This window comes from Pleurodeles waltl, chromosome 4_1 (genome assembly GCF_031143425.1).
Source record: "Pleurodeles waltl isolate 20211129_DDA chromosome 4_1, aPleWal1.hap1.20221129, whole genome shotgun sequence".
Taxonomy (NCBI): domain Eukaryota; kingdom Metazoa; phylum Chordata; class Amphibia; order Caudata; family Salamandridae; genus Pleurodeles; species Pleurodeles waltl.
Genome location: NC_090442.1, coordinates 208,914,527 through 208,939,333, shown reverse-complemented (window position 1 = coordinate 208,939,333; position 24,807 = coordinate 208,914,527). Strand labels below are relative to the sequence as shown.

General features: G+C 46.1%; 1 protein-coding gene across 1 annotated transcript in view; it reads right to left on the bottom strand.

Annotated features, from left to right (window-relative positions):
• LOC138287583 (sodium- and chloride-dependent GABA transporter 1-like) overlaps window positions 1-24,807 on the bottom strand; it is a 596,565-nt gene that overhangs the window by 232,401 nt on the left and 339,357 nt on the right. Inside the window, exon 5 of the mRNA XM_069228141.1 lies at window positions 9,992-10,101. Coding sequence (XP_069084242.1) covers window positions 9,992-10,101 — 110 coding nt within the window. The remainder of the gene's footprint in view (window positions 1-9,991; window positions 10,102-24,807) is intronic.

Below are 24,807 nucleotides of genomic sequence, written 5' to 3'. Positions count from 1 at the left end.
TGTGAATTTGGTTGGGAAGATATTGATGTGGTGCTAAAACCTATGAAATTTCTAAAACCTCTACCCACAGAAATTACACATACGTGTACTTGAAAAACCTGTGCTACAAAAAAGATGTCTCTTCTCAAAAGTTCAACATTCTGTAAATATACCACAAGTGAGTGCCAAAACAAATAAAGTGAACTATGAAAATGTGTCTAAAACAGAAGTGATAAACATTTTTTTCTTATTCAAATCATAAACATTGTTTGGTGTATACATGAAAGTATTAAAAAACATTAATATTTCTTTCATTTCTACACATGTCTCTTCTTCCTCTATTGTAGCTTGCATTTTGGAAAATGGCAGAAGGGTTGCTCTGAGGAGTTATTTTATGTCTCTATAAGACTGCTTGATCCCCAAAACCTTTGTTTTGATACCAAAATGAAGAATATTGTCCAGAGAAATTCGACCCAGATCAGCAATGTCTACCCAAGCTAAATTACTTCTCTAATGATTCAAAAACACATATCAAAAATGAAAATCTCTGAACAACAATTTTTAAGAGCGGTATATCAGGGGACCGGGATTATGACAATTCTCAAGCCTCTCAATATGACACCTTCTCGGGTGATGGATAGCTTATCCTATACATTTTTGAATTGTTGAAATTCAACATCATCAGCGAAAGCAAAAGGTCTATGACTTGTCTTCCAAGATTGCATGGTAATGAGGTCTTTGAGAATGAGCATGTCTTCTATCTGCTTTGGTACCAGCAGTAATCTGTTTAATGGATAGAGTTGCTGATGTACTGGACCTCACAATGAAGTTGAGATACTGTTCAGCCGCTTTGAGTGTGAAACTGTGGCAGTGTAGCAACACTTGTGAAAAGTAATCAGTTGTATTTTTGTCTTTCCCTGGCTTGTGTACAGTCATGTAGTTGTACTCTTGCAGTCGCAACCCCCGCCTTAATCTGAAGGGCATATTAGCTTTTGTGCTTAAAAAGATAGTGAGCAATGCCTGCTTGTCTGTAATGATAGTGAACCATTCTTTAGTCAATATCATCAATGCCCATCTGTCTTCTTTGCTAGTGCCTGATAATGATGATGAAGTGCCTTTATATGATGAATTTGGTGATGATCGACAGGGCTTGGTTTCTACTTGTCTTAACTGGTGTTGCCTTTTGACCTTGTGAGCATGGCGAGATTGCTTCTGGAACCATCTGCCATCCATTTTCTCATCTTGCTGTGATGCAGTTAGCTTCTCTTTCACTTTGCAGTCGTTTATGAAGTCGTTTTCTTCCCTGCAGCCTTTGCATGTCTTCTATGGCTGCATATTTACTTTGTGTTCATCTATTTTGTGCTTTTCCTTGCTTTTCATAATAAATGCTTAGTCATTACACACTATTCCTGCTTCCATATCAGCAGCTTGTCGATCTGCTTATCCTCCGCCCAGCATATTCTCTAAACTGAATGGCTCTCTCAACATGCGTCTTCTGAACGAGTCTAAAAGGCAGCCATCAATAACTTGTGGGTGCATGGCTTCTTCCTCATTAAAGTTACAGGACTTACTGTGTTTGAGAAGTGCATAAAGTCTCTCAACAAATTCATCCATCATTTCACCAGCTTGGTGTAATGATTGGTTGAAGATGTACCTCTCGTAGTGGACATTTGGCGTTGGATTGAACTTGGCATCCAATGCTTTTTTTATATTTTTGTATGATGTTGCAAAAGCTTGTGGAACTTTCTTTAGCACTTTTTTCACTCCATTACTGGCAAGGTTTTTCAAATATTTAATGATTTTCTTATTGTCTTCTTCTCCTAGTGCATCTATGAAGTCATTGAAAGTCTTGATCCATGCAGTACACTTGGCACCAATGTTCTGTTTCTTCGCTGTATCAGACGAAGGTGGAGGCTTCAGGAATGTAGCCTCGTCATGCTTGGCACTCCCTTCTGTCGACATTGAGAGCATGTGCTTTTCAGGGAGCGTTCTACTTGCAAAGCAGGACTGGCAGCCTCTTCCAGCAACACTTCATTTATTAAGTCTGGTTGTCTCATCTGATTTTCAAGGTTGTATAGCACTTTACTCACTTTTTCAAGTAAGTATGTTTCTGTTGTCGTACCTGGTCGTCACTGTCTTTAGTGCTTACTTCATATTGCTGATGGCTCTATGTTTTGGAGCAGCTCAGTATCTCTTCTTTCAGCTTTACCAGCAGGTTTTGGCAGGCTTTTCAAATTTGCTGCTCTGCAGGGCCTTCAACTTCTTTAATGGCCTTGTATGAGCTCGATTAGGGCTTTGATTCCACACACGCCAATCGCAGACCGCTTTGCATTGATTTGTGGCACATGTGGCATGCACAAGCAGTTTGCTGCACCTTTGCAAACTTTCAGGGAGAGCAGCCTTGTTTCTTTGGGGCATGTATCCCTTACTTGTCACCAGTTGTAGCATCTTTCCAATCCCGGGAGCATGCAAATAAGTATGCCATGCAGGGAGTTCTGTAACAGACATCTTTATTCCACTCGCATACTTTCAGGCTCTGCTTTCATTGCGACATAAATTTCAGAACCACACCTTAACACCTCCCCTCAGATTACGTAATTCATGTTTAGAGTCCACCCAGGACCACAAGGGTCCTAGTGCGTGTGATATCAAAGACACTACAGTGAGCATGTAATTATTCTGGGCATAGTTTATGAAGACAACCAGAACATTTATCCCATAAACTCACATCCAATTGGAGTCCATTTCTGTGTTTTCTTGAAAGAACACAACATTGTAGGTATAATCCTGGGTAACTGTGACTTCCACATCTTTCCAGGAGTACTCTCATGCATAGAACAATACAGATACATAAATGTAACCGTTGTTCATTTGTTCATGCATAAATATGAAACAAAAGCATATTTGCACATAAAATCCTTCACCACTATTGGTTTTCCAGGATTTTAATTCCCAATTCAACTCTAGATAGTGACTAACACCTGTCCTGGATGATAATATAACTTTGGCTGTATCCATGGTAGGAAATGTGCATTCTACAGATTTGTGAAGAGCTAACAACACACAGGTTAGCATGTTTTCACTTACACATGTCTCAATTATGAATGCATAGGAATGAGCGGGAAATATCACATCCATTAAATACCATAGGTGCAGTAAATACCTACTATTCTGAGTATTAACAATTTGACAATTTAACGGGAACTTTGGGGTATTATTGTAACAAGTTTGCCTTTTCATCTTTTTCAGGAACCTATTTATGCTGATATTAGGACTTTGTGCACACACAACTGGCCTATTTAACTGTCCTACTTAACTTTCCAGTGACTCCATAGTAGATGGGACAGAAAATGGCAAAGTTGCACAGGAGTTAGATATCATATGCGGGATTCATAGTGTACTTACATTACCTGACCAAAATATGAGGTTGTCAGAACTATCACTGTACTGTGACTGGGCTGCAGTTTAAAGGGGCCATAGTGAATGATGGCTTTAAAAGGTGCCTTCTTCACAAAGGAAATCCTTTTGTATACATTAATACGTAACCCCTAAAATGTGCCTTGTAAGCCCACAAGGAAGGATGCCAAATATATATAAAAAAGGTACACTCTGTATTTCAAAATTGTACCCTCACAATGACCGAAGGGCTAATCCTATTTTACAGCATAGGTTTAGCTCCATTTCCCAGGCCTATGTTGTATTAAAATATTTAATTATCTATCTCCATCTGGGAAATTGTTAGCAATGTCTTTCAAAGCTATTTGTTAATTATTGGAATCTGATTGAATGGTGAAATTAGAGTTTTGATAACTTACGTGTACAAATAACTTTATTAAAAATGTACTTTAGGCTACCTGAGTCTTAACATCCTTAAACCAGTTATGCCACTCATTACTATTTCCAGACCTGGAATATGCAACCTTGGCGAGGAGGGTTAACAGCAATGGTTCAGAAGGCGATGGTCTGCCTCTAGCACAGGAAGGACAGAGAGTGTAAACTGATGGCCAATAGGCAGGGAGTAGCTAGCTGAGAGTGGACAAAAAGAGTGGGCCAAAGAAGTATTAGCCTTAGCGCTGTCACTTTTGATTTGGAGATGGCAGGGAGGGTGTTAGAAATGGGGTCTCTAGTTGGCAGTCGGTTTGCACCCTGTCCAAGTAGGGACCCTCACTCTAGTCAGGATAGAGAGATACCCACTCAGATAACCCCTGCTCACCCCCTTGGTAGCGTGGCACGAGCAGTGAGGCTTAACTCAGAAGCAATGTGTAAAGTATTTGCATATAACACACAGTAATAAGTGAAAACACTACAAAAGGACACAACACCAGTTTTAGAAGAATAGCCAATATTTAGCTATATAAAACAAGACCAAATATGATAAAAATCTATCATACAGTAAAAAAATATGAATTCTGCAAGATTTACTCAAAACTACAGTTCCTTGAAGTCGATAGCTCCACCTGGGGCTATCACAGCGTTGTGATGAACAAAAACAACAGTTCAGGCCGGCTGTGGCGTTGCAGGCCAGCTACGGTGTCAGGAAGACCCGCAAACAATACCTTGGATTTGCAGGGCGTCGTGATCCTTGCGGTGAGCTCCGGAGAGCGGCATCACTGACGTCACGGTGTCCGTTCCGGAATCGGTGCAGGAGTAGTCGGGCCCTTGAGGTCACACACGTTGCAGATCAAACTCCAAGCTGATGAAGTCAGGTGCGCCGGCGTGGATGGTGTCGGGACTGCGGTGCGAAGCGGGATGATACGACATGCGATGCCCACACGTCACGGTGCAGGCAGCGGCTCGGTGATGGCGTCCAGCGGCGTCGGTGAGACCAGGGCTGCGGTGTGAAGCGGGGCGTGCGACATCAGGTGCCCACAGGTCATGGTGCAGGCAGCGCGTCATCGTTGCTGAAGCGCTGTCATCAGTAGGCCCAAGCCAGCAGGACGGGACGGTGCTTTGTGACCTTCACGAGCGGTGTCCACAGGGCACGGTGCAGGCAGGATGCCTGGTGATGACACAGGAGTTGATGGTGCTGGCGTCTGTGGACCGGGGCTGCAGTACGGGATGGGATGGTGCGTTGTGTACCTCACGAGCTGTGTCCACAGGCCACGGTGCAGGCAGCGGCACCGGTGTCAGGAGGAGCGTCATCGTCGGGGAAGCCCAGGCTGCGGTGTGAGCAGGCAATGCCGGAGTGCGGGGCCCACAGGTCGCGTTGTGACAGCGGCTCGGTGAAGTCGTCCGATGATGGCGTGGGGGAGACCAGGGTCACGGTGCGAAGCGGGGCAATGCGACTCCGTGTGGCATCGGCAGGTCACGGTGCAGGCCAGCGGTGTCGTTGGCGGCGGCACAGTGGTTTCTCCTCTTGAACAGCACAAAACACACAATTCTCAGTGCTGCAGGTTGAGCAAACTGAAGTCTTTGGTGTCCCTGAAACTTCCAACAGGAGGCAAGCTCTACTCCAAGCCCCTGGAGAATTTTCTCAAGCAGGACACACAGCAAAGTTCACCCTTTGCACTCTTTTCAGGCAGAAACAGCAACTGCAGGCCAGTCCAGCAAAACAATACAGCAAAGGGACAGTACTCCTCCTTCAGCTCTTCAGCTCTTCTCCTGGGCAGAGGTTCTTCTTGATTTCAGAAAGATTCTAAAAGTCTGGGGTTTTGGGTCTTCTTCTTATACCCAGTTCTGCCTTCAAAGCAAAGTCTCAAGTGTTTGCAAGATCCTTCCTTGTCCAGGCTAGGCCCCAGACGCACACCAGGGTGTCGGAGACTGCACTGTGTGAGGGCAGGAACAGTCCTTTCAGGTGTGAACGACCACTCCTCCCTCCTCTCTAGCTCAGATGGCTCAGATGGCTCATCAGGATATGCAGGCTACACCCCGCCCAATTTTTGTCACTGTCTAGAGGAGAGGTGAAAACAGCCCAACTGTCAACCTGACCCAGACATACAATCCACAAACAGGGCGAGTCACAGAATGGTATAAGCAAGAAAATGCCTACTTTCTAAAAGTTGTATTTTCAAACAGACAATTTAAAAACCAACTTCACTAGAAGATGTATTTTTAAATTGTGAGTTCAGAGACCCTAAACTCCACATTTTTATCTACTCAAAGGGAATCTGCGCTTTAAGCATATTTAAAGGCAGCCCCCATGTTAACCTATGAGAGAGATAGGCCTTGCACAGTGAAAACCGAATTTGGCAGTATTTCACTGTGAGGACATATAAAACACACTAGTATATGTCCTACCTTAAACATACACTGCACCCTGCCCCTGGGGCTACCTAGGGCCTAACTTAGGGGTGCCTTACATGTAGTAAAAGGGAAGGTTGAGGCCTAGCAAGTGGGTACACGTGCCAAGTCGAATTGTCAGTTTAAAACTGCACACACAGACACTGCAATGGCAGGTCTGAGTCATGTTTACAGGGCTACTAATGTGGGTGGCACAACTAGTGCTGCAGGCCCACTAGTAGCATTTGATTCACAGGCCCTGGGCACCTCTAGGGCACATTACTAGGGACTTATTAGTAAATCAAATATGCCAGTTATGGATAAACCAATCCACAGTACAATTTCTATAGGGAGCACTTGCACTTTAGCACTGATTAGCAGTGGTAAAGTGCGCAGAGACAATAAACCAGCAAAAACAGACCTAAAAAAATAGGAGGAAGAAGGCAAAACGTTTGGGGATAACCGTGCAAAAAGGGCCATTTCCAACAGAGGGCTTCTCCCATTCCCAGGACCCTCTTAGACATCCAGACTACTGTCACATGGGTGAAGATCACCAGTTTGGATCACATCATGTGGTAGATGAGTTCATCTACAAAGTGGAGAGGCCAAGTAGTTGAATACAGGCCAGTCTGGGTTCTACTACAGAACAAGGGCTCCTAGGTAATTTTACAATAAGGCAAACAGGAACTGCTGCAAAAGGACGTTGGGGACTGTGAGAAACGAGTTACGATTTGGTGGCAGACTTTCTCCAATCCCTGGTTAGTGCAATTCTGTCAGCTCAATTACCCCCTTCTGAGAACATTCTTGAACCTGGGAAAAATCCACCTGTGGACAAACACCCTGTTTGAAATACAAAAGTGTCCTGACTCCTGCTGGAAGGAGAGGGCTCACTCAAGGATTTCAGTTCCTGCAGAAACCTAGAGACTGGAGCTGCTCACCAAGGGTCAAGTGGTTGGCCTCCTGTTTGCCTGCTTTTGGGATGCAAAAAGCAGAATAACTCCTGACTCCTAAAGAGCCTAGCTGACCACAGAGGACTGAACTCTGCAGGACACCTGGCAGGAGAGTGATCTGGTGGATAGAAGTCTGCTCTCTATGCCATGGGCTGCTTGCCTGAGCAGAAATACATTTCCAGCAGAAAAGAATGACTTAAGGCCTGATTATGGAGTTGGCCGCTGTCATGCCGGCCCACCTCCCCCTGTCGTATTACAATGTTTCCACCGTGCTTACCGGCAGAAACATCATATTATGATGTTTCCGCCGGCTGACCAACAGAAACAGTGTGGTAGCATTGGCCTCGGCTTCCTTAGGGGGCCAAGGATAATGCCATCACACACAGCACCCTTGGAATGCGCACTGTCTGCCATAGCTGAGGTTGCGTGCAGGAGAGCCCCTGATCTGTCAATGACATGGTCGACCCCGCCATGAAAAGGTTGGTGCAAAGCAAAGTCGTGATCAGCATGGCGGTGCTGAACTCTCACCGCCATGGCTGACCACAACTTTGACCACCGCCAACCCATTGGGAACTCTGATCCTGGAGGCTGCTGCAGCCTTCTGGCAGTAATCAGGCCATTAGTCATTTTTTCCAATTATTTTCCAATCTTGAAGGTTTGAGGTTGCTCAGGAAGGTAGTGCCCAAAGGGGCACAAGAAAACCAGATCACATTTAAAACAGGTTCAACAGGACCTTGTGGTAAAGATATTCAGCCCCGGTGAGGTCGTACATAGCTACAGCTTCAAACCTTGCCCCACTATAGGATTCTGACTTCCAAAACAGTGACTAAGTCGGAAGGTAAAGCCTTGGACTAGGGCTATGCAGCAAATCTATTTCCCTGATGAAGCACCCTTGGCGGCTAAAAACTCGGCCTTATTACGACTTTGGTGGTCCTTTCACAGGACCGCCAAAGCCGCTGCAGGCAAAAGACCGCCAGTAATGGAGGTCTTTTGCCTGCCCTATTAGGAGTTTTCCACTGGGCCAGCAGGCGAAAAACAGCATTTCAGCCCGCTGGCCCAGCGGAAAACTCACCACAACATTGCCGCCGGCTCATAATCGGGGCCCCGACACCCCCTTTCCGCCAGCCTTTACATGGTGGTAAGACCGCCATGCAAAGACAGCGCTGCCTTGCGGATTGTGACTGCCAGGCTATCGACAGGCGGTGCCGGTAGTCAGACTGTGGCACATCTGCCACGGTTATAATAGGGCGGTCGGACCGCTCTGTCTGCGGCAGTCAGACCACCATCACGAGGGTGGCGGTCTTGAGACTGCCACACTCGTAATGAGGGCCTCTGTCTTTGCTCAGAACATTTGGCGCCAAAACCAAAGGCTTTAGCTGGAGTTCGGAGACAACATAACTGATTTTGAGGGATCCTTGCTAGTCACAAACTTGGACCTTGCCCCGCTGGAAGATGTTGGCTTTCAGTCTAGAGACTAGGGGCCTGATTTAGATCTCAGCGGAGGGGTTACTCCGTCGCAATGGTGACGGATATCGCGTTCACCAAAATCTAAATGCCATTGTTTTCTATGGCATTTAGATTTTGGCTGATGGGATATCCATCACCATAGCGATGGAGTACCCCTCTGCTGACATCTAAATCAGGCCCTAAGTCTAAAGGTACATATTTTGACTTTTCTAAATGATGTTTGTCTTAAAATTTTAAAAACCCATATGTCCAGTTTCCCTTCTCAAATTTTAATAATCTTGAGATGTCTTGCTCATCATGTTTTTTTCTTCACTGGGGGATTGCCTCCTGTTTGTGCCATAGCTAAAAGGCGGTCATCAGAGATTCTCTCAAACTTGTGTTTTGACATAACCAGATTGTGTTTATTAAGTTGGTAGGGGTCACCCACTCCCCACGAAATAATGCATCAATTTAGCAGAATAAAGATATCCAAAAAAGCAACTAAACTACCTATATCCCATAAACGGGAAAATAAGCAGTTTATCAAAATATCAGCATTTTATTTTGCGTCAAGAGGAAGAAGATATAACTGCAAAAAAATAGATTGCGTTTCAATTACTTTTTATTAAATAACACACTTGCGTGTTTAAGGAATAGTGCAGCAGTGCAAGTATCCTCAGAAAGTTTAGCGATGGACGGTAAATTGGAACAGAGTAAAATAATGCATGTAATTAATTAAAGTGTTGCAGTGACCGTGTGCTATGGCCTTCAGATTTATAATATTGCCTTTGGTATTCGACTAATTAAAGCTAAGTAAATATGGCGACGGATAGGTAAAATACAAAATTGTGCCTTTTAATACATTAGCAACACTTTCGTGGTACATTTCAACATTATATCGTTTGTATTTTGTTTCAAGCACAACGGCCCAATTAGAGCGAAAAAATAACCATTTGTTATTGCAAATCTTATCTAGGAGAAGCGAAGCTTCCATACAAATTGCTAGTATTGCTCTGAAGAGGTTGCAAATATTGAATTATCCTATTTACTACATTATTTACTACATTTCATCTGCTAGGTCGAATCAAATTATATTAGAGTGGTCACACTTCGTAGATCCCTAACTAGACATGACAGGCTGGGGTAAAAACTATATAAATTTGGAGACTGCACAAGGTGTGTCCGGGGCAAGAGTTTCCAGTCAATCAATAAATAAAACTTTGATTCCATAGTGATCAATGATCTCAAACCTAGAAGATGCAGATGGAGCATTTTGAGCATAGAGGAGTGATCAAAATAATTTGATATTGAACTTTGTCCAAAATGACCCCAGGCCATCACAATCCCCCCCAAATTAACCCAGCGATAATAAAACATGACTCAGCCTGAAGACATACTCCCAGAACTCAGCCACAGAGCTGGTCAAGTTGGTGGTATCATTGAGGGTGTAGTTGGAGAAACATCTGTCAGTGTTCCAGCTGTTGTCACAGCTCTGCCACGGGAGATCCTAGGGAAAGATAAGAGTGAAAATCAGGCTATTCCTTTTGAATCATTAATGGATTTAGGAAGATGACAATGGCTATTGGTCCAGCACAGTGCTGTCTTTATGAGAAGAAGAACAAATATCAAATGTGTGGCTTGAGCCACCAGAGAGAGTCTGGGGCACTGAGATCAACCCCAGGGGATCTGACATGCGTAGGACATAATTAAGTGGAATATGGATGTGAAGGCTCCATCTATTTGCAGTTTTATGCTGTCATCCTAGAAGTGTTCCCGGTGTTCCCCGATATCCATGCAACAAATTCAGTTTTTGGGGTTAACAGGGGATGCATGTATGTATTTAATAGCTAAACACACCTGACTTTGATTGTCACTGTTGGGGGCGGCACATTCTGGTTGGCTGTAGTAAGACCCTAGCTCTGCAGAACCCGTCACTCCTGTCAAGGGTCGGTGATTACACTCACTGTATAACCTGTGCTCACCCTTGGGTAGCTTGACACAGTGCAGTCAGGCTTATCACAGAGGAAATATGTAAAGCAAAGATACAGCACTTACCCGCTGTTAGACCTGACAGCCTTAGGGTGGTCACCCCTAACTTTTTGCCTGCCTCCCTCCACTTTTTGGACACTGTTTTTGCTGGCTTTTAGACTCTGCGCACTTTACCACTGCTAACCAGTGCTAAAGTGCATATGCTCTCTCCCTTAAAACATGGTAACCTTGAATCATACCTGATTGGACTATTAATTTACTTATAAGTCCCTAGTAATGTGCACTCTATGTGCATAGGGCCAGTAGATTAAATGCTACTAGTGGGCCTGCAGCACTGGTTGTGCCACCCACTTAAGTAGCCCCTTTCCCTTGTCTCAGGCCTGCCATTGCAAGGCCTGTGTGTGCAGTTTCACTGTCACCTCGACTTGGCATTTAAAAGTACTTGCCAAGCCTAAACCTCCCCTTTCTCCACATATAAGTCACCTCTAATGTGTGCCCTAGGTAACCCCTAGAGCAGGGTGCTGTGTGGGGGAAAGGCAGGACATGTACCTGTGTAGTTTACATGTCCTGGTAGTGTAAAACTCCTAAATTCGTTTTTGCACTACTGTGAGGCCTGCTCCCTTCATAGGCTAACATTGGGGCTGCCTTCATACAGTATTGAAGTGGTAGCTGCTGATCTGAAAGGAGTAGGAAGGTCATATTTAGTATGGCCAGAATGGTAATATAAAATCCTGCTGACTGGTGAAGTTGGATTTAATATTACTATTCTAGAAATGCCACTTTTAGAAAGTGAGCATTTCTTTGCACTTAAATCTTTCTGTGCCTTACAATCCACGTCTGGCTGGGCTTAGTTGACAGCTCCTTGTGCATTCACTCAGACACACCCCAAACACAGGGTACTCAGCCTCACTTGCATACATCTGCATTTTGAATGGGTCTTCCTGGGCTGGGAGGGTGGAGGGCCTGCTCTCACACAAAGGACTACCACACCCCCTAATGGGACCCTGGCAGACAGGATTGAACTGAAAGGGGACCTGGTGCACTTCTTAGCCACTCTTTGAAGTCTCCCCCACTTCAAAGGCACATTTGGGTATAAAACAGGGCCTCTGCCCTACCTCATCAGACACTTGCTGGAGAAGAAACCTGAACCAGAAACTACATCCTGCCAAGAAGAACTGCCTGGCTGCTCAAAGGACTCACCTGTCTGCTTTCTACAAAGGACTGCTGCCTTGCTGTTGGCCTGCTGCCTTGCTGAACTCTTGTCTGGCTGTGAAAGTGCTCTCCAAGGGCTTGGATAGAGCTTGCCTCCTGTTCCCTGAAGTCTCAGGACCAAAAAGACTTCTCTTTTTCACTTGGACGCTCCGTGCGCCAAAATGTTCGACGCACAGCTTGTTCCGCGGCGAGAAAAACGCTGCACACCGACGCTGATCGACGCGACGCCTTCGGGAGGACCGGAACTTCGACGCACGGCTTCGCAAGGACAACGCCGCCTGACCTCCAGAGGAGAAATCGACGCGACGCCTGCCGTGAGATCGAAATTTTGATGCACAGCCCCGCAGAACGAAGCCAGCCGGAAAACAAGCAGGAACATCCACGCACAGACCCGGGACATCTGGTAATCCCCGCGATCCACAGAAAGAGACTGTCCGCGCGCCAGGAAACGACGCACGACTTCCCCGCGTGAAAAATAACGACGCAAGTCCGTGTGTGCTGGAGAGAAATCGACGCACACACCCTTTTTCCACGTATCTCTTCTTCTGTGGCCCTCTGAGGAGATTTTCCACTCCAAACCAGGTACTTTGTGATTGAAAGAGACTTTGTTTGCTTTTTAAAGACTTAAGACACTTTATATCACTTTTCAGTGATATCTCTACGAATTCACATTGCAACTTTATTCGTTTTGACCTACAATTATCCTGATAAATATTATATATTTTTCTAAAACACTGTGTGGTGTATTTTTGTGGTGCTATATGGTGGTATTGTATGATTTATTGCACAAATACTTTACACATTGCCTTCTAAGTTAAGCCTGACTGCTCGTGCCAAGCTACCAGAGGGTGGGCACAGGATAATCTTGGATTGTGTGTGACTTACCCTGACTAAAGTGAGGGCTTTTGCTTGGACAGGGGGTAACCTGACTGCCAACCAAAAACCCCATTTCTAACATTGGTGATCAGCGGTGAGGATAGAACTTGTATTTGTGCAGTGACATACAGTAGCTAAATATTTCACTACCTACCCACAGTTGAAGGTCAACTTGATTTTTATCTCTTTTTGCAAATTAGTTTTTCCTGACAATTTTCAAAAACTAAATCCTCACTCAACATGTCTCTGACTGGGTCTCAGATAGGAGACTTTGACCTAGTCCTGTTGGATACATATACGGTCAAACAACTAAAAGGATTCTGCAGGGCAATGAGGGTACCCACCCAAGGGGCCTCCAAAAAGGAGGACTTTCAAGTGGCGCTGAGGGCCTGGGCAGAAGCCCATTTAGAAGCGGATGATGAGGAAGAGGAGCCAGAAAATGGCCCCTCAAAGAATTTGTTACTATCTGTGGATGGTGTTACCACTGCAATTGTGCCCCCTTCCAGACCAGGGAGCAGTGTCTCTGTGCAAAGCCTGACCGCAGAGGAAAGGAGAGAGGAAAGGGAGTTCCAATTGTAAATGGCAAAACTGAAAATTGAGGCTCAACAGGAGGAAAGAAGGGCAGAGAGAGAAGCCAAGCAAGCTGAGGCTGAAAGAGCAGCCAAACAGATTGAAGCTGAAAGAGCTGAAGCTGCAGCTGAGAGAGCCTTGGCTGAAAAGAAACTGTTATTGGCTCATGAACTGAGTCTCAAGGAGCTGGATCTCAAGGTAAAGCAGTCTGAATCCAGCAATAATGGTGGCAGCATACTGACAGGACCTGCTGGAGAAAAGAAGGTTCGTATACCCAAAAATGTGGTGCCCAGTTTTGTGGTGGGAGATGACATAGATAAATGGTTAGCTGCTTATGAAGTTGCACTAAGGGCTCATGAGGTTCCTGAAGGGCAATGGGGGGTAGCTATGTGGGGTTATGTACCGCCATTGGGGAGGGACACACTTCTCACATTGGATCAACCTGATCAAAACACATACCCACTTCAGAAAGCCACTTTACTTGCCAAGTTTGGGCTGACCCCTGAGGGATACCGTCAGAGGTTCAGGGACAGCACCAAACAAACCACACAAACATGGGTAGATTTCTTTGACTTCTCCAGTAAGGCACTGAATGGATGGGTGCGGGGCAACAAAGTAGATGATTATAAAGGTTTATATGACTTGATTCTGAGAGAGCATATGCTTAATACTACTTTTACAGAGTTGCGCCAGCACTTAGTGGATAGTAAGCTGACTGATCCCAGGAAGCTTGCTGAGGAGGCGGACCTCTGGGTTAGCACCAGAGTGTCCAAGAAGGTACCTGGGGGGGACACCCACAAAGGTGGTTAGGGTTCCCAACAGAAGAAAGAGGGGGGAGATAAACTTACAGATAAGGAACTCTCCAAAGGCCCCCAAAAGAATTCCCAGGGAGGGGGTGGCAACCATTCCTTTTCCAGATTTGGGAAAAAGCCTGGGACATATGATAGGTCAGGAAAATCCAACCCCAAATGCACGGAGTGTTACCAGTATGGTCACTATAAAGGCGATCCCCAGTGCTCCAAGAGAGCACCGTCCACTACCGGACAGACACCTGGGTTGACTAGTGTAGCGCTCGGGAGGAGATGGACCCAGATAGCTTTGGGGAACAGGTAGAGATTTCCCTAGTGTCCCTGGGAGAAGGAGAAATGGTGCCCAAAGCCCACATGCCCCAAAATACTTCCAAGTACAGGCAGTGGGTCACCATTGATGGGCAGAAGGTGGAGGCTCTGCGTGACACAGGAGCCAGTATGACTACTATCAAGAGTCAGCTGGTGTCAACAGAGCAGATGGTCCCTAATACATTCCACCAGGTCATATTCACTGACAATTGTGAGAGTCACCTACCGGTGGCTCTGGTTCCTTTTGAGTGGGGGCGTCTCTGGTACTCTGAAAGTAGCTGTGAGTCCTGCCATGCCTCTAGATTGTCTGTTAGGCAATGATCTTGAGCATACTGCTTGGAAAAAAGTGGAGCTCAGATCTCACCTGGAGATGTTAGGGTTACCTGAGTGGGTCTGCATGACCACACGGTCCATGGCTGACCGAGAGGGAAGTCAAGGGCGTCTGGAGCCTGGAACAATGGCCCAGAGAGCTGCCAAGAGGAGGGGCAAGGGGCGCGGGAAACCGGCCCCAGAAGTTCCCGCAGTGGTTGACGGGCCTTCTGAGGAGGAGGCTCCCGAGCCAACTGGGGAAGACATTGCCACCCTAGGTGACCTACCTGAGCTTGCTGGCTGGCAAGTTGAGGGTGGACCCACCAGGGAGGAATTCTGCAAGGCGCAGAAAGAATGTCCCACTCTGGAGGGTCTGAGGAAGCAAGCCTCAGACCAGGCGGCAGGTGAAGCCTCTGGTGATCACCACATATATTGGGAGAATGATCTCCTCTACAGTGAGCCTAAGGTTCCGGCCTTTGGGGTAGCGCGTACGCTGGTGGTCCCCCAGTGTTACCGAACCTTCCTACTGGGTCTGGCTCACGACATTCCCCTGGCAGGACATTTGGGGCAAGGCAAGACCTTTGACAGGCTTGTCACCCACTTTTATTGGCCCAGAATGAGGACAAACTCAGATAAGTTCTGCAGATCTTGTCCTACCTGCCAGGCCAGTGGTAAAGCAGGAAAAAGGGTTAAAACCCCCCTGATTCCACTTCCTGTCGTTGGCACCCCCTTTGAAAGGATGGGCATCGACATTGTTGGACCATTGGACCCCAAAACTGCCTTAGGCAACAGGTTCATCCTGGTTTTGGTGGACCATGCCACCCGTTACCCAGAGGCAATCCCTCTGAGGACCGTAACTGCACCGGTGGTGACCAGAACTCTGATGGGGATATTTACCTGTGTGGGATTCCCAAAGGAGATAGTGTCTGACAGAGGCACTAACTTCATGTCTGCATACATGAAGTCTCTGTGGGATGCGTGTGGTGTAACCTACAAGTTCACCACACCCTATCACCCCCAGTCTAATGGTCTTGTGGAGAGATTCAACAAGACCTTGAAAGGCATGATTGGTGGCCTCCCTGAGGCCATGAGGCGTAAGTGGGACGTCCTCTTACCATGCCTTCTCTTTGCTTAAAGAGAGGTCCCCCAGAGGAGGGGGGGGTTCAGTCCCTTTGTGCTTCTCTATGGGTACCCTGTCAGGGGACCCTTAAGCATTGTCAAGGAGGGGTTGGAGAAAGCTCCAAAGGCACCCCCTCAGGATGTGGTCAGCTACATGTTGGCCCTCCGCAACCAGATGACCCGCTTCTGGAAAGAGGCCCAAAGTAACCTTGAGGCCAGTCAAGAGGTAATCAAACGCTGGTATGACCAGAAGGCCACCCTGGTAGAGTTTCAACCTGGAGACAAAGTGTGGGTAATGGAGCCAGTAGAGCCTAGAGCTCTCCAGGACCGCTGGTCTGGCCCATTTGAAGTAAAGGAGCGGAAAGGGGAGGCCTCTTACCTAGTGGACCTCCAAACCCCTAGGAACCCCCTAAGGGTGCTCCATGTTAACCGACTAAAGGCTCATTTTGAGAGGTCTGAGGTCAACATGCTTCTGGTCACAGATGAAGGAATGGAAGAGGAGAGTGAACCTCTCCCCGACCTCCTCTCTGCCCAAGAAGGTGATGGGTCAGTGAAAGGGGTCATTCTTTCTGACTCCCTGACTCTAAACCAGAAAGGAGACTGCTATAAGCTGTTGGAGCAGTTCTCCCCCCTGTTCTCCCTTACTCCTGGACTGACCCACCTCTGTGTTCATGACATTGACAGCGGTGACAGTCTCCCTGTGAAGAACAAAATTTACAGGTTATCGGATAAGGTGAAGGCCAGCATCAAGGAGGAGGTCTCCACGATGTTAGCTCTAAGGGTTATCGAGAAATCCAGTAGTCCCTGGGCCAGCCCAATGGTGTTGGTCCCTAAGGCTACTGCCCCAGGTGCGAATCCAGAACTCCGGTTCTGTGTGGACTACCGGGGTCTCAACTCAGTCACACGGACTGATGCTCACCCCATCCCCCGAGCTGATGAGCTCGTTGACAGGCTGGGCGCTGCCAAGTTCCTGAGTACGTATGATCTTACTTCAGGGAACTGGCAGATCGCCCTGACTGAGGGGGCTAAAGAAAGATCCGCATTTTCAACCCCTGATGGCCATTACCAGTTCCGGGTGATGCCGTTTGGATTGAAAAATGCCCCCGCTACCTTCCAACGGTTGGTTAACGGGGTCCTGGCTGGCAAGGATGCCTTCTGTGCAGCCTACCTGGATGACATAGCTGTCTACAGTTCCAGCTGGGAGGAACACCTGCTCCACCTCAAGGAGGTGCTTCAGGCCCTGCAACAGGCAGGCCTGACCATCAAGGCTAGTAAGTGCCAGATTGGGCAGGGTTCCGTGGTGTACTTGGGACACCTAGTGGGTGGTGGCAAAGTTCAGCCACTCCAGGCCAAGATTGAAACTATCAAGGCCTGGCAACCACCTAGAACTCAGACTGAGGTGAGAGTCTTTTTAGGCCTCACAGGATACTACCGCAGATTTATCAAGGGCTATGGTACCATTGTGTCACCCTTGACAGAACTTACTTCCAAGAAACTACCTAGGTTGGTGAATTGGATAGAGGCTTGTCAGAAAGCCTTTGACTCCCTGAAGGAAGCCATGTGCACGGCCCCCGTGCTCAAGGCCCCTGACTACTCCCAGGAATTTATTGTGCAGACAGACGCTTCAGAGCATGGCATAGGGGCAGTCCTAGCACAGCTAAATGAGGAGGGCCTGGACCAACCAGTAGTCTTTATTAGCAGAAGGCTATTACCACGGGAACAGAGGTGGAATGCTATTGAGACAGAAGCTTTTGCTGAGGTCTGGGCACTGAAGAAGCTAAGACCCTACCTGTTTGGGACTCACTTCCGGGTTCAGACAGACCACAGGCCCCTCAGATGGCTCATGCAGATGAGGGGTGAGAATCCAAAACTCTTGAGGTGGTCCATTTCCCTACAGGGGATGGACTTTACAGTGGAACATCGCCCAGGGGTTGACCATGCCAATGCTGATGGTCTCTCCAGATACTTCCGCCTTAGCGATGAGAGCTCCCAGGAGGTCGGGTAGCTCTCCCCACTTTCAGCTGGGGGGGACACATGTTAGACCTGACAGCCTTAGGGTGGTCACCCCTAACTTTTTGCCTGCCTCCCTCCACTTTTTGGACACTGTTTTTGCTGGCTTTTAGACTCTGCACACTTTACCACTGCTAACCAGTGCTAAAGTGCATATGCTCTCTCCCTTAAAACATGGTAACCTTGAATCATACCTGATTGGACTATTAATTTACTTATAAGTCCCTAGTAATGTGCACTCTATGTGCATAGGGCCGGTAGATTAAATGGTACTAGTGGGCCTGCAGCACTGGTTGTGCCACCCACTTAAGTAGCCCCTTTCCCTTGTCTCAGGCCTGCCATTGCAAGGCCTGTGTGTGCAGTTTCACTGTCACCTCGACATGGCATTTAAAAGTACTTGCCAAGCCTAAACCTCCCCTTTCTCCACATATAAGTCACCTCTAATGTGTGCCCTAGGTAACCCCTAGAGCAGGGTGCTGTGTGGGTGAAAGGCAGGACATGTACCTGTGTAGGTTACATGTCCTGGTAGTGTAAAACTCCTAAATTCGTTTTTGCACTACTGTGAGGCCTGCTCCCTTCATAGGCTAACATTGGGGCTGCCCTCATACAGTATTGAAGTGGTAGCTGCTGATCTGAAAGGAGTAGGAAGGTCATATTTAGTATGGCCAGAATGGTAATATAAAATCCTGCTGACTGGTGAAGTTGGATTTAATATTACTATTCTAGAAATGCCACTTTTAGAAAGTGAGCATTTCTTTGCACTTAAATCTTTCTGTGCCTTACAATCCACGTCTGGCTGGGCTTAGTTGACAGCTCCTTGAGCATTCACTCAGACACACCCCGAACACAGGGTACTCAGCCTCACTTGCATACATCTGCATTTTGAATGGGTCTTCCTGGGCTGGGAGGGTGGAGGGCCTGCTCTCACACAAAGGACTACCACACCCCCTACTGGGACCCTGGCAGACAGGATTGAACTGCAAGGGGACCTGGTGCACTTCTTAGCCAGTCTTTGAAGTCTCCCCCACTTCAAAGGCGCATTTGGGTATAAAACAGGGCCTCTGCCCTACCTCATCAGACACTTGCTGGAGAAGAAACCTGAACCAGAAACTACATCCTGCCAAGAAGAACTGCCTGGCTGCTCAAAGGACTCCCCTGTCTGCTTTCTACAAAGGACTGCTGCCTTGCTGTTGGCCTGCTGCCTTGCTGAACTCTTGTCTGGCTGTGAAAGTGCTCTCCAAGGGCTTGGATAGAGCTTGCCTCCTGTTCCCTGAAGTCTCAGGACCAAAAAGACTTCTCTTTTTCACTTGGACGCTCCGTGCGCCGAAATGTTAGACGCACAGCTTGTTCCGCGGTGAGAAAAACGCCGCACACCGATGCTGATCGACGCCTTCGGGACGACCGGAACTTCGACGCACGGCTTCGCAAGGACAACGCCGCCCGACCTCCAGAGGAGAAATCGATGCAACGCTTGCCGTGAGATCTAAATTTCGACGCGCAGCCCCGCAGAACGACGCGCAGCCGGAAAACAAGCAGGAACATCCACGCACAGACCCGTGACATCTGGTAATCCCCGCGATCCACAGAAAGAGACTGCCCGCGCGCCGGAAAACGGAGCACGACTTCCCCGCGTGAAAAATAACGACGCAAGTCCGTGTGTGCTGGGGAGAAATCGACGCACACACCCTTTTTCCACGTATCTCTTCTTCTGTGGCCCTCTGAGGAGATTTTCCACTCCAAACCAGGTACTTTGTGCTTGAAAGAGACTTTGTTTGCTTTTTAAAGACTTAAGACACTTTATATCACTTTTCAGTGATATCTCTACAAATTCCCATTGCAACTTTATTCGTTTTGACCTACAATTATCCTGATAAATATTATATATTTTTCTAAAACACTGTGTGGTGTATTTTTGTGGTGCTATATGGTGGTATTGTATGATTTATTGCACAAATACTTTACACATTGCCTTCTAAGTTAAGCCTGACTGCTCGTGCCAAGCCACCAGAGGCTGGGCACAGGATAATCTTGGATTGTGTGTGACTTACCCTGACTAGAGTGAGGGCTTTTGCTTGGACAGGGGGTAACCTGACTGCCAACCAAAAACCCTATTTCTAACACCCGCCTCAACCATGCTGTGCAGCACAAAGGAGACTTCACAAACAGTGTATGCATAAATAGATTGTGATAAACACACACCTTGTCAACACAGTACGGATACAATATAACTCTGGGCCTATGTCCCAATTTGCAATGGAAGTCACAATATGAGGCCCAACTGTGTTAAAGACTACTACTGCATGTAAATATGAGGAAAATGGCACATTCCCTTCCCACACCCATATGAGGTGGCAAACGTCAGCACAAAGCCCACCCTAGAATTCCCCACAATCAGTGTAACACATAAATTCAGGGTACACCCGCTTCCCATTGTTAGCAGCAAAAGTAAAATACAAGTTTACAACACTGTTACGTAGCACTTTGGCCGAAGCAGCAGTAGTGAGATACAATGCCAACTGAACGAATTCCCTGAAACGATAAACATGACCAGCAGTACCACGGTACTGCCTTCGCATTCACTCGCACTCACTCCCACACATCCACTGTGCACCGTTGTGCAGTGCCACATGTATCAGTCGCCGCGTGCACACACTCACTGTTACGCAACCACTCCCGGCATCCTAATGCGGTGTCCTGATATCCAGATAGTGGATGCCACTGTGTTTACAAGCAACCTCGTTCCCAAACTGCTCTTCACTCACCAGCAAGCTTCAGCGATCTCGCCCCTCCACAAACCAAAAATGTCATCAAACTTTTTCTGGTTACTGGTCTACTCACAGCTAAGTCACAAGTGTCAAGGTTCTGGGGTCAAGGTGGGAGAAAGGAAAGACAACAGCTGGTAAACATTTAAGGAGGAGTCACTGGGGCTCCCCACAGGAGGTTCACTCAGAGGTCTGCAAAGCCAGGTGGAGGGTCACTGGGACCACCGTTAGACACCCAGGCACCCAGCCCAGCCAGATAGTTCAATGTTATCAAATAGTTGTCAATTTCAGCACATCTGGAACGGAGAGGCACCATTGGGGCTTGTTGATGTGAGTCACCCTCAACACTTCCAGTTGCACATGACAAGTTACTAGACCTGCACCTCCTGTACCAGGAGATGCCGCGTCTGGGGCACGAAGACTTAAGTGAACCCTGACGGTTATGTTTCAGCATGAAAAGTGCTCAGTGCTGTACCGCCACAAAAAGGAGGCACAATATCAAGGGTCTGCTGATTTCTGTTGCCCTGACCGTATGATCATTTACAAGCCACTTCCCAAGATGGTACCCCTTCAGACAGAGGCACCAGCCTGGTGCGCGATGAGTTTAACCACACCACACTCCCAGACTCTCCCACAAAGGATGTAAATACTGCACCCCTCTGGGATGCACAACATCTAGCACATAATTACTTGAGTTGCACTAAACCATCCGGTCACACTCGGAACTTCGTTTCTGTACCTCTCTGGAATGAGGCACACTGCCTAGTACATGACTTGTAGTCACACCATAGTTCCTGGTCACACACTTTGATACACGTTTAGTCGTGCCACCCGAGGCCAAATACAGCAGAACTCAGGTTGCACCTCCACCTCCAAGGGTTGCAACCAATGAACAGGGCACTGCACACAATGAGCATGCAGCTGAGGCTCACACAAGAGAACTGCGACACACTCAATAATAGCGGGCTCCACAGGATCCCGCACCAAGTGATCTTGTTCACATCAACAAGACATTTCGGCGTGTAGTGGTCCTCATGATGGAGAGCCACTCAACTGTAGTGCAGGCAGTCCTTTGCAGGCTCCGTACCAGGCAATTTTGTTTTCCAGACACAATATTTAGGCTATGCTAATGCCTCTGTTGCCACGTGAAGTCCAGCATACGATGTAGATGTAGCAGAGGGTATTGCTCTTCAGATATTACTGGTTGTCAATGTGAGCCACTCTCAGGAGGTCTCTGATGTCCCTGAGACCTCCTCCTAGAGCAGGGGTCAAGTCAAAGTGCACTTGGAGAGTTGCCCTTCAAGGTGCTACACAGCAGCAGACAATCAGCCTCAGGCCAGTCTCTAAGCAGAAAGGGGAACGTAGATCCCCTCCTCGAACAGTTATCTCTCTGAGCACAGCAGATGCCTCCGGCAGTGTGCCCATTTGGTCCAGCAGCACCAGTCCTGCGTAGCTGTATAGGTTACTCTGCCTTGCAGACTTTGAGTACCTTCTAGTTATAATAGATGGCTCCTTTCAAGTTTGGGGTGATTCAAAGGGTTCTACTTTGAACCACAGATGTCTCCCCTAAATTTCCTACTTGTCCATCCTGAAGCTATGGGATAAAGATCTTTATCTTTAGTAGGGCTATACCCTGGCTTTGAGAGGCCAAGCATCAAAATCCTCTCCACCCAATCTATTTATCTGGGCCCCAAATGACAGGGATCTGTCGTTCTGGATGCCCAAATGTTATAGTGGTCACCTGGGGAATGCACAGATGTGCGCTACCCCTGTGACCCATATAATGAAGCCTAATTTACAATACACCAGAACCACTTCAGCACCTAGAAATGCCCACCTCCCAGAAATGGCATTTCTAGGGCATCAATGACAAAACCACTTTTACCATCAGAAGGGGTTTGTCATGCTGAGTGCAACGATGCTAAACATCATGAGGATGCTCCCCTGCAATCCACTTTTGCAATCAGACTTAATAAGATTCATTTTTTCCATGTTACCTTATGGGGAAAGCAGCACTCATAGGTAGTGCAAAAACGCATGGGTGTTTGTCAGTCCCTGGGGGGAAACAACCTTAACAACTACGTTTGAATTACTACTTGCTTTAACAACGAATCTTGAAGAACTACTGGGTCTTAACAACGAAGTTTTGAACAACTACTGGTTTAACAACGATTTTACCTTAACAACTAATGCCAGAACAACTAATTTTAAAGTAAGTGAATTATTTTTTGATGAATTTTAAGGTGAGTTTTGTGTTTTGTTTTTTATTTGTTTAGGGTTTAATTATTATATGTTTAGTTTTTTAAAGTATATTGTGTGGATTAAGTAATGGATTCTATGGGTTGTGGGTGTTATGGGTGGGGTATTGTATTAATACTCAGGTATTATTTTAAGTACTTGTGTTTTTTTATATGGTGTAATTTATGTTGTGGGTTTAGGGGCAGGATATATGGGATGTAGGGGTTATGGGTGGGGAAGTGTATTAATACTCAGGTTTTAATTTAAGTAATTGTGTTTTTTTAATATGTTGTAATTTAAGTTGTTGGTTTAGGGGCGGGATATATGGGATGTAGGAGTTATGGGTGGGGAAGTGTATTAATACTCAGGTATTATTTTAAGTAATTGTGTTTTTTTATATGTTGTAATTTATGTTGTAGGTTTAGGGGCGGGATATGTGGGATGTAGGGGTAATGGGTGGGGAAGTGTATTAATACTCAGGTATTAATTTTAGAACTTGTGTTTTTTTATATGGTGTAATTTATGTTGTGGGTTTAGGGGCGGGATATATGGGATGTAGGGGTTATGGGTGGGGAAGTGTATTAATACTCAGGTATTAATTTAAGTACTTGTGATTTTTTATATGTTGTAATTTATGTTATTGGTTTAGGGGCGGGATATATGGGATGTAGGGGTTATGGGTGGGGAAGTATATTAATACTCAGGTATTATTTTAAGTAATTGTTTTTTTTTATATGTTGTAATTTATGTTGTAGGTTTAGGGGCAGGATTTATGGGATGTAGGGGTTATGGGTGGGGAAGTGTATTAATACTCAGGTATTAATTTAAGTAATTGTGTTTTTTTAATATGTTGTAATTTAAGTTGTTGGTTTAGGGGCGGGATATATGGGATGTAGGAGTTATGGGTGGGGAAGTGTATTAATACTCAGGTATTATTTTAAGTAATTGTGTTTTTTTAATATGTTGTAATTTATGTTGTAGGTTTAGGGGCGGGATATGTGGGATGTAGGGGTAATGGGTGGGGAAGTGTATTAATACTCAGGTATTAATTTTAGAACTTGTGTTTTTTTATATGGTGTAATTTATGTTGTGGGTTTAGGGGCGGGATATATGGGATGTAGGGGTTATGGGTGGGGAAGTGTATTAATACTCAAGTATTAATTTAAGTACTTGTGATTTTTTATATGTTGTAATTTATGTTATTGGTTTAGGGGCGGGATATATGGGATGTAGGGGTTATGGGTGGGGAAGTATATTAATACTCAGGTATTATTTTAAGTAATTGTGTTTTTTTATATGTTGTAATTTATGTTGTAGGTTTAGGGGCAGGATTTATGGAATGTAGGGGTTATGGGTGGGGAAGTGTATTAATACTCAGGTATTAATTTTAGAACTTGTGTTTTTTTATATGGTGTAATTTATGTTGTGGGTTTAGGGGCGGGATATATGGGATGTAGGGGTTATGGGTGGGGAAGTGTATTAGTACTTGTGTTTTTTTATATGGTGTAATTTATGTTGTGAGTTTAGGGGTGGGATATATGGGATGTCGGGGTTATGGGTGGGGAAGTGTATTAATACTCAGGTATTAATTTAAGTACTTGTGATTTTTTATATGTTGTGATTTATGTTGTGGGTTTAGGGGCGGGATATGTGGGATGTTGGGGTTATGGGTGGGGAAGTGTATTAATACTCAGGTATTAATTTTAGTACTTGTGTTTTTTTATATGTTGTAATTTATGTTGTGGGTTTTGGGGCGGGATATGTGGGATGTAGGGGTTATGGGTGGGGAAGTGTATTAATACTCAGGTATTAATTTCAGTACTTGTGTTTTTTTATATGTTGTAATTTATGTTGTGGGTTTAGGGGCGGGATATGTGGGATGTTGGGGTTATGGGTGGGGAAGTGTATTAATACTCAGGTATTAATTTAAGTACTTGTGTTTTTTTATATGTTGTAATTTATGTTGTGGGTTTAGGGGCGGGATATATGGGATGTTGGGGTTATGGGTGG